The following is an 8,907-nucleotide window of genomic DNA, read 5'->3' on the forward strand; positions in this document are numbered from 1 at the left end:
ATATATATATATATATATATATATATATATATATATATATATTGGTTCCCCGTTATATCTCTTGAACCTAGCAGTCAATGAATCAGAGGACAGGTGTGGCAAGTAAATCTGAGAAGCAGCGGGACTACCACAGTAGAGTGTGTGTGTGTGTGTGTGTGTGTGTGTGTGTGTGTGTTTCGGGGGAGACGCTATGGGGAACTGGAAAGTACATACCTCACCCAAAGGCATTTGAATGAAAAAAATATACTAAATGTACTGTTCAGCTAAATAAAACGCCTCTGCAGGCCACACATGAAGCCCCGGCTTGTGAGTCTTCCAATGATATTTGTTGAATGCGTGAGTGAAGAATCTACAGAGAAATGGCCGTAAAAGCCTCGTAAAGTAAGGAGGAACCGGGGGCAGGACCAAAGGACATGCTGTTCGGTCCTGTCCATACCCTTTCAAGGGCAAGGCCTCTCTGGTCATTTCCTCTTCCTTCCCGGCGCCTGACACACAGTGTGCTGTTCGAACTGGCTGATCCATCAGTAGGTATTCATTAGGTAGTCACTAAGCACCTACTCCGCACCAAGCCTGGATTCCACCACACGTCTTCTGTGTTGAAATGCAGCATGTGGGGGGTGGCGGCGCACAGAGCCGTGGCCAGCCAAGGACAGTACAGTGATGAGTGTCCTAGAAACAGTATGTAAATGGCGCTACGGGTGTCCTTCCCTCCCAACGTCTCAGTAAGTAGGAAGGATTCAGCAGGTGAGTAGAAGGGATAAGTCCTCGGCAAGGATGAAGGGCTGGAGCTGGTCAAAAGGAGCAGAGGTCTCAAGCGTCTGCCTGGACGGTAACTCAAGGAAGGGTTGGAGGCCTATGTGGCACAAAGAAGGGAACTGCCACAGACTGGGGACAGCAGAGTGGGGTCACAGGTGTCCATGCATAGCAGCTTCTTGCCACCAACCTCTCAGAGCTGAGCTGGCTTTAAATCGGTGACTCCCTGCTGAATTTGGCTTTCATCTCCCTCCGGGGCACAGACTGTGACCTTGTGACAGGTGGGCTGGGACCTGGAGATGGGGTGTCCACCTCCCACACTGTGTCCTAGCAGAGCTGGGTCTAGACCTCAGGCCACAGGCAGGGGCCCCTCCAGGGTCTGTATCTCAAGCCAGCCCTGGCGGGAAGCTGTAAGACTATTGCTCAGCAAAGCTCACACAGCAGCTAGGAAGGCAGCTCTTCTTCCTTCCTCCCAAACCTCACCGAGAGCCGACTGCCGTTAGAATCTCATGGGAAAGGGGGCGCCCAAGTGGCTCAGTCGGTTGAGCGTCCAACTTCAGCTCAGGTCATGAGCTCGTGGTTCGTGAGTTCAAGCCCCGCGTCGGGCTCTGGGCTGACAGCTCAGAGCCTGGAGCCTGCTTCAGATTCTGTGTCTCCTTCTGTCTGCCCCTCCCCTGCTTGTATTCTGTGTCTCACATTGTCTCGAAAATAAATAAACATTAAAAAAAAAAAAAAGAATCTCATGGAAAGGGACCACAGCTGAGGTCCAGCACTCCTACATCTGAATCCTCTGTCTGGGCCTTTCCCTAGCCCTGATAGAGGATCTTCTCAGGATTCATGAACCCCCTAAAACCACATGCAAACTTTAGGAGGGCAGAAGAAAGACAGCATGGAAGGAACACTGGCTTGGTCGACCAAAGAGTCTGGATTCCCAACTTGGCTCCACGACTTCTAACTGGGAGACATTTGGGCGAGTCATTGCACCTCTCTGAGCCTCAGTTTCCTCATCTGCGAAATGGGGCCAATTCTCATCCTCCAACACAGGGCTGAGTGTGATAGGGCTGACAGGCAGGGAGTGTTCATGACCCGTTAGCATCCTTTTGACTTTCTCTGTAGCACATGCCTGCTTCACAGTAGCTTGGAGGTTCGTTTACGAAAGTCTCTGGGCTGTTCTCCAGGCTCACAGAACCTAGGGTGACACCATCCTAACCTGGGCCTTTAGAGGAAGGGACCCAGTCCCCATTTCTCAGGGCTGGGGGAGTGATCCTGAGCAGTGAGGCCACCATGAACCATGTAAGCAGGGAAGGATCTCTGCTGTTTCAGCTGACTGTAGGGGTGTGGGAAGGAGGACACTGAGCCCTGGCTTTAATAAACCTGAGAGTCTGCAGGTGCACTCGGGGCCTGGGCCTCCAGGTCTGCAGACCTTCCCTCCTGGGAGGTCTCACGGGAGGTCTCCAGAGACGCCTCCGACACCCCATCCACACTGCTCAGCAAATCCTCAAACCCCCGGGGGTCGCTGTTGCGCACAGCAGCCTCCAGAGCCTTCTGGCGCCGGTAGAAGTGAGAGAACTTATTGAAGATGATGGTGATGGGGAGCGCCACCACCAGGATGCCCCCGAGGATGCAGCCTGAGGCTGCCAGCTTGCCAGCCACCGTCACGGGCACCACATCCCCGTAGCCCACAGTGGTCATGCTCACCGTGCCCCACCACCAGCAGGCGGGAATGGTGTCAAAGCCCACGTCCTCCTCCTTCTCGGCTGTGTAGGCCACACCGGAGAACACGGACACGCCCACGGCCAGATACAGCAGTAAAATGCCCACCTCGCGGTAGCTGTGCTGGAAGAGGATGCAGGAAGCCAAGTCAGAGCCGGGTGGGCTCACAGACCTGGTATGGAGCATATGAGGAAACTGAGGCCCAGAGAGTAGAAGGGGCAGGTCCAAAGTCACAGAGCAAAGTACAGCTGATGCCAAGACCCAGGTCCCTTGACTCCAAACTAAGATCTTTCATCTACAAGAGGCAGCCAGCTCCAGGCCTAACTTCTGTTGTCCAGGGCACCCACTAAGCCATAGTGGTTTCTTCTAATGCAGGGGGCACTGGTGGCACCAGCCAGTGAATAAGAAGCTTGTGACTCTTCCACAGTTGCAGAACCAAGGGGGGACCACAGTTTGGGTTCCACAATGCAAAGCGTTGGTTTCATGTACTTTTGACTGGTCTATCTCATTTCTGACAAGTACAAAAACACATTCTGCCCCTCGAGGAAGCCGACAGGATACGCGTTCCTGAATGCACCTGCCTACCCCTGAGGCCAAGCAGTGGTTCGCAAATACGGCAATCTGCCCCAGGGAACATATGGCAAAGTCCTTAAACACTTTTGCTTGTCGCAACTGGGACAGGTGTGCTAGTGGCATCTACTGGACAGAGGCCGGACATGCCGTTAAACATCCTACGATGCCAGGATAGCCATCCCCCCGCCCCCAACACACACAACCAAGAATTATCTCCCCCCAGATATCAATAGTGCTGAGGCTGAGACTCCTAGCCTAGAACTGCAGTCCCCTAGTCCCAAACTGTAATGTGTGGAGGAATCATGTTGGGATCTTGTTAAAAAGGCAGAACTCAATCGAGCGGGTCTGGGGTAGGGCTGGAAATTCTGCATTTCTAAGCAAGTTTCCAGGTAACGAGAAAGCTGCTGCTGGTCAAGGGCCTTGCTTTGAGGAGCAAGGCTGTCACCTGGAGACTTACACCCGTGTCCTGGAATCTGGCAGCCTCCATCAATATCCTTCTCCCTCCTTGCAGAAAATGCTGGTGATATCAGGCCCTGGATCCCTGCATGGCTGGAGACAAGGCAGAGTTCTGGGGCAAAGGGGTCTTCCCTGGACAGATACTGAATCCCACGTACATGCCCGATGCCCCAGCATTCTGCTCACGTCATCCTGCCTGTACCCAGCTTCCTGGCTGTCTTGCCTCCAGGGCATGAAAAGGGCTTTAGGAAGCCATGAGTAGAAGGGGTTGTCTAGGGATCGTCAGGAGGGTTGCACGGAGCTTTAGGAGAAAGAGCAGGAGGTCATGGCGTCAGGCACAGCTGGGTTCTTCTCTGGGCTCTGCAACTTACTCAGGAACCTCTCACAAGTCCTGTCCCCTCTTGGAGCCTCAGTTTCCACATCTGCAAAGTAGTGACAGTAATACTTGCCCCAGCTTGAACCCCTCACAGGCTCCATCTCCTAATACTCGGGATAAAGTTCAAAATCCTGGTCCAAGAGTCCATGGCCCTTCAGTACCCTGTCCCTCTCACCTCATCAGCCTCATCAACTGACACCCCTCCCTCCATGTCCCCCCCACATCCACCCCAGCGTTCATCCTGTTCTCTCTCCAGGCCTTTGTCCAAATTGTTCATATCTCCTCCTTCTCCACACGAGGCTAAGTTCACCCCTTCAAGGTTAAGCTTGCCAGGGCAGTGATTCACCCCAGTGCAAGGCCCGGCAGAAGGAGGGTGCTCAGTAAATTGCAACCAGGCTTTAAAAAGCCAACCTTCCAACCTCAGGTTGTTCATCTACGGGAAGGGAATAAATAACCGCATCTTCCTGAGGAAGTTGTCCTCAGAATGTCGATAATGGATGTAAAACTGGCACAGAATTAACACTCAGTAAGTGTTAGCTCTGGGGCTGCTGCTAGATTTGGCCCGTCAAGGGTGACCTACAATATCTGTGCCCCCTGATAATGCCAGAGGAAAGGCTCAGCGGAGAAGGCATTTAGCATTCTGCTTTGCAAATTTCTGCACTTATTTATTATCTGATATTTGACAGACCAAAAGTGACCTTTGTCTTATTTTTTTAATTAAAAAAATTTTTAATGTTTATTTTTGAGAGAGACAGAGTGCGAGTGGGGGGAGGGGCAGAGAGAGAGGGAGACAGAGTCTGAAGCAGGCTGCAGGCTCTGGGATGTCAGCACAGATCCTGACACGGGGCTCGAACTCACTAACCGTGAGATCATGACCTGGGCCAAAGTTGAATGCTTAACAGGCTGAGCCACCCAGGCGCCCCACCCCCTGCTTTTTCTTTTCTTTTCTTTTCTTTTTTTTTAAAGAAAAGCAAACCTCCGTGTTCAGTTTTCACCCCTGGGAAAGAGCCCTCCCAGGGCTGCTGGGAACATCAGAAAAGATATGACGTGTACACCTGGTGTCCAGCCCTGTGCCTGGCACAGGAACAGAATGTCGCCTTGGATCACTGTGTGCCTGGACACCACGCGCTTGTAAGTTCACCTGCTAACCTGTCCTCTGGTCACCCCCACCTGCAACCCCCCCCACCTCCCCACCTCCCCCCCTTCCCCCCCCCCCCCAACCTCCTCGCGGGGCCCCAGAGGCCGTACCTTGAGCGTGGCGCCCAGAGAGCGCAGCCCGGTGGAGTGGCGCGCCAGCTTGAGCACGCGGAAGATGCGCATGAGGCGGAACACCTGCACCACCTTGCCCAGGTCACCGAGGTCCTCGCCGCCCGCGCCGCCCCGGTCGCCGAGCGCCACGCCGGCCAGCAGCGTGAGGTAGAAGGGCAGCACCGACACGATGTCGATGAGGTTGAGGGGGTGGCAGAAGAAGTTGCGCGTGCTGGGCGCCAGCAGGAGGCGCGACGACACCTCGAAGCTGAACCAGGCGATGCAGAAGTACTCGAGGTGCCGCAGCACCGGGTCGTCGCGCATGCCTTCCGTGCCGCGACCCGCGGCCACCGCGGCCACGGCGGCCGCCGCCTCGCGGGCCTGGTACTCGGGCAGGCTGTGGATGCACATGGCGGCGATGGAGGCCAGCACCACGCCGATGGAGACGCAGCTGAAGAGCTTGCTGGGCAGAGAGTAGCCGGGGTTCTCCATGGTGAGCCAGAGGCGGCGGCGCAGGCGGCCGCAGCGCGCGGCCCCGTAGCGCGCCAGCTCGCGCTGCACGTCGGAGATCTCGTCGGGGCACGGGTCCACGCTGCTCGGCGTGTCGCTGTCCTCGTCCCAGTCGCGCGGCCGCGCCACGCGCCGCTCCAGGTAGCGCGCGCGGCAGCAGGAGGCCAGCGCGCTCTCGCCCAGGCCCCAGTAGTCGGCCTCCTGGCCGAAGGCGAAGACGCACAGCTCGTCGAGCACGTGCAGGCGGCCGGTGCGGTAGAAGTGCAGCAGGCCCAGGAAGAAGCCCGGGTGCCGGTCGAAGTAGAACTCGCGCGCCGCCGCGTCGTAGTCGTCGCACAGGCGCCGCGCCTGCTCCTCGGACGCCGCGGCCTGCAGGCGGCCCAGCCGCGTGCCCGGGAAGCGGGCCAGCGCGCGTGCGCTCAGCCGCCGCCTCACGCCGCCCACGTTCACGCGCAGCGCCTCGTCGCTCCGCCGCCAGGGCACGCGGGCGCCGGGCCCCGGGGACTCGCTCACCATGGCCTGTGGACACGGGGAGGGCGGGATGCGGAGCGGGGGTTGTCCCCGGGCCTGACTTCCGGAGGCCCGGTTTAACCCTCCTGCCCCCTCCACCAGCTCTGGTGTGCAGACGGCGCTCGGGAGGTAAGTGCCCTCTGATCTCAGACTAGGGTTTGAATGCCCCTCACTCCCCCGACTCAGAGTCTTTGGCTAAATCATTGAGCCTGTCCCCCACCCCCACCCCCCCATTTCAATGGCACGGAACAAATGCTGGGATCTATCTTGGGGGTTATGAAAGTGACTGAATGGCAGGATGTCCTGGCACCCCAGGGTGTGCTCAGATAGGATGTCTCCCTTTTCCAAACTTGGATTTTCATATGCCAGGGGCTTAATGTGGGATCTTGGACACATGAGCACTCTGAAACTCAGTTCCTTCCTCTGCAAAATGGGGATAGTAATACTGACCACCCCTGGGGGGGGGGGGGTGTTGGGAGAATCAGTTTAGACCAGTAGTTCTCAAAGTGTGTCCCCTGCACTTGCAGCATCGGTGCCACCTGGGAATTTGTCAACGATGCAAATTCTCAGCCTGCTCTAGACTTACTGAATCAGAAACTGTGGGGATGGAGTCCAGCAGTTAGGGTTTTAACAAGCACGGAGGGTGACTCTGATACATGGTCAAATTTGAGAGCCGTTGGCTTAGACCATTTGAAGCATCTCTGGAGTCAGTCAGATGGAACACACTGTCTTCTGTGACCAGAGACAAGTCCTGTCACCTCCCTGAGCTTCGGTCAAGTGGAGATAAAAAGATCCACCTCCAAGTGTGGTTAAAAAGATTAATTGAACTATTGTCTTTATCAGGCCTGGCTCCCAGAAGGGGTTCGGTAAATTATCCACCTGTTTCACTGTCTCCCAGAGTCAGCCAAACCTGGGTTTATCTCCATCCCTGATGCCCCCCAGGGCCTTGAGGAAGATGCTTTTCTCCAGGTCTCAGTTTCCTACACAATACCAAATGCAGACAACAGCACCTACCCAAGGCAGGCTGGAGGACTAAAGTAGCTTATGGGGAAAGTGCTTCGCCTTAGTTGACCCCAGAAGATGTTGGGTCCTTCCACTGCCCACGTCTCCGAACTCTACTGGGACTGACGGCTAGTGACTCACCTCCTGATCCTCAGTAATCCCATCTGCCCCATCCCATCAGCAATGCCCGCTTCCCAGGGTGGAATGTACACCATCGAGCGGCTGGCCTGGTGCCTGGCAAGGAGCCAGGTGGGGTGCCCTTCACTCACCCTGGGCTTGGTGTTAAGCTGGTCGGGATCAGGGTGGTGTCCTTACCTCCGTCACTTCTGCGTCCTCAGGCCAGTCTCCTCCTGCTCTCGGCTTTGGTTCTCTTATCTATAGAACAGGGAAAGTAGCAATAGCACTTAGGGTGAAAGCTTACCGTGAATGCATGTGCAAAGCCCCTGGAACACAGTTGGTGCTCAATAAATGTTAATCATTTGCAATTTCTTCTGGTCAGAGCTAGGTTCAAATTCTGAGTCTGCCATTTGCTGACTGTTGACCTTGAGGGGCTGCGTTCTGAGCTTCAGTTTCCCCATCTGTAAACTGGAGGACATCACACTTCCCTTGAGAGGTTATGAGGCTTAACTATGGCAAGATGTTTATGGGCAGCACGGCCCTTGGTTCATAATCTGTGCACAGTAAATACCTGGGACGCGGACGCAGTTCCACTCCCACCTCCTCCATTGCACCTGGTGTCAAAAGATGAAGCTTCTAACCCAGTTGCATCACCCATTATAGCTACATAACGGTGGGCAAATCCCTTTCTCTTTCTGGAACTCACCTTCCTGCTCTATGATTATGAGATCATGAATTCAACAAACCTTCCCTAACAAGAATCTGAATATCAGTAAGAAAGATTAAATGACTTGCTCAACATCACCCAGCTAGTCCATGGCACACAGTTAAGGTTGGAAACTAGGCTTTTCCATTGAAGGCTCTCTCCACAAACTTATTTTGAGCACCTACTATGTGCTGTTCGCAGGGCTCTATATACAGCTTCACTCGGTTCAATGCCTACACCGACCCTGCTAGGGAGGTTTTCTAATCCCATTTTACAGATGAACCAATAGGACCGACCCCAGGTCACTGCCACCCCACAGCGCTCCCTCCAGGCGAGGGGGAGGGTCTCAAGGAGGGGACTCTGGAGCTGAAAAGGCAGTGCCCCCACCCTCGCCTCCCACTGTGCAGCCCCCGCCCCGGGCCACGCCCCTCCCCAGGGGAGGTCCCTTACCTGTCAAGGCCCCTCCAGGGCGCCCACCAGGTGCTTCAGTCCCCGAGGGCTCCGTGGCTGGGGAGCCGCTGGCCAGGCCGGGATCGTCTCTGTCCCAGCGGCGCCGCCGAACCTCGCTGCTGCCGGAGGCCCCGCCGCCCCTCCTTCCCTGTCTTCCTCTGTCCCCCGCGGGGGAGGCCACATCGATCGCTGCCGGGGGAGGGAGGGAGGGAGACCGCGGGCTGTCGGAGGCGGTGGTTTCTATTCCTGACTCGATTGGGTGGAGATGGTGGCTGGAGACTGGGCCCAACAGCCAGGAACATCCCCCTCCCCCCAGTCAGGGGCCAGGGGAGGAGGGGTCACTTAGGAGACTGAGGTGCCACTAGGGAGGGATTTCAGCCCAGGTTTTGCCTACAAAGGAACAACAACAGCAGTAATAATCCCTTCCTTAATTGCGCCCTTGACATGTGTAAGGCACTCTGCTTCAGGTGACTTATCCAAGTCCTTCCTGACA

The 8,907-nt window shown here is 55.8% G+C and overlaps 1 protein-coding gene across 1 annotated transcript; it reads right to left on the minus strand.

Annotated features, from left to right (window-relative positions):
• Positions 1-57: 57 nt before the first annotated feature.
• On the minus strand, positions 58-8,549 carry KCNS1 (potassium voltage-gated channel modifier subfamily S member 1). The gene is made up of 4 exons (XM_060618899.2): positions 8,415-8,549; positions 7,457-7,516; positions 5,120-6,148; positions 58-2,589 (listed from the first exon to the last, which is right to left on the minus strand). The coding sequence occupies exons 3-4, from the start codon at positions 6,143-6,145 to the stop codon at positions 2,119-2,121; spliced, it is 1,497 nt and encodes a 498-aa protein (XP_060474882.1). The 5' UTR covers positions 6,146-6,148; positions 7,457-7,516; positions 8,415-8,549; the 3' UTR covers positions 58-2,118.
• Between the last annotated feature and the right edge of the window lie 358 nt (positions 8,550-8,907).

The sequence above is a fragment of the Panthera onca genome, chromosome A3, assembly GCF_046562875.1.
Source record: "Panthera onca isolate mPanOnc1 chromosome A3, mPanOnc1 haplotype 2, whole genome shotgun sequence".
NCBI lineage: Eukaryota > Metazoa > Chordata > Mammalia > Carnivora > Felidae > Panthera > Panthera onca.

Excerpts from the sequence above, each read along its gene's own strand:
- KCNS1 (XM_060618899.2), bottom strand. The coding sequence starts at position 6,145 with ATGGTGAGCGAGTCCCCGGGGCCCGGCGCCCGCGTGCCCTGGCGGCGG. Across the intron at positions 2,590-5,119 it reads CTCTGGGCGCCACGCTCAAG|CACAGCTACCGCGAGGTGGG; the intron begins GTACGGCCTCTG and ends ATCCTCTTCCAG.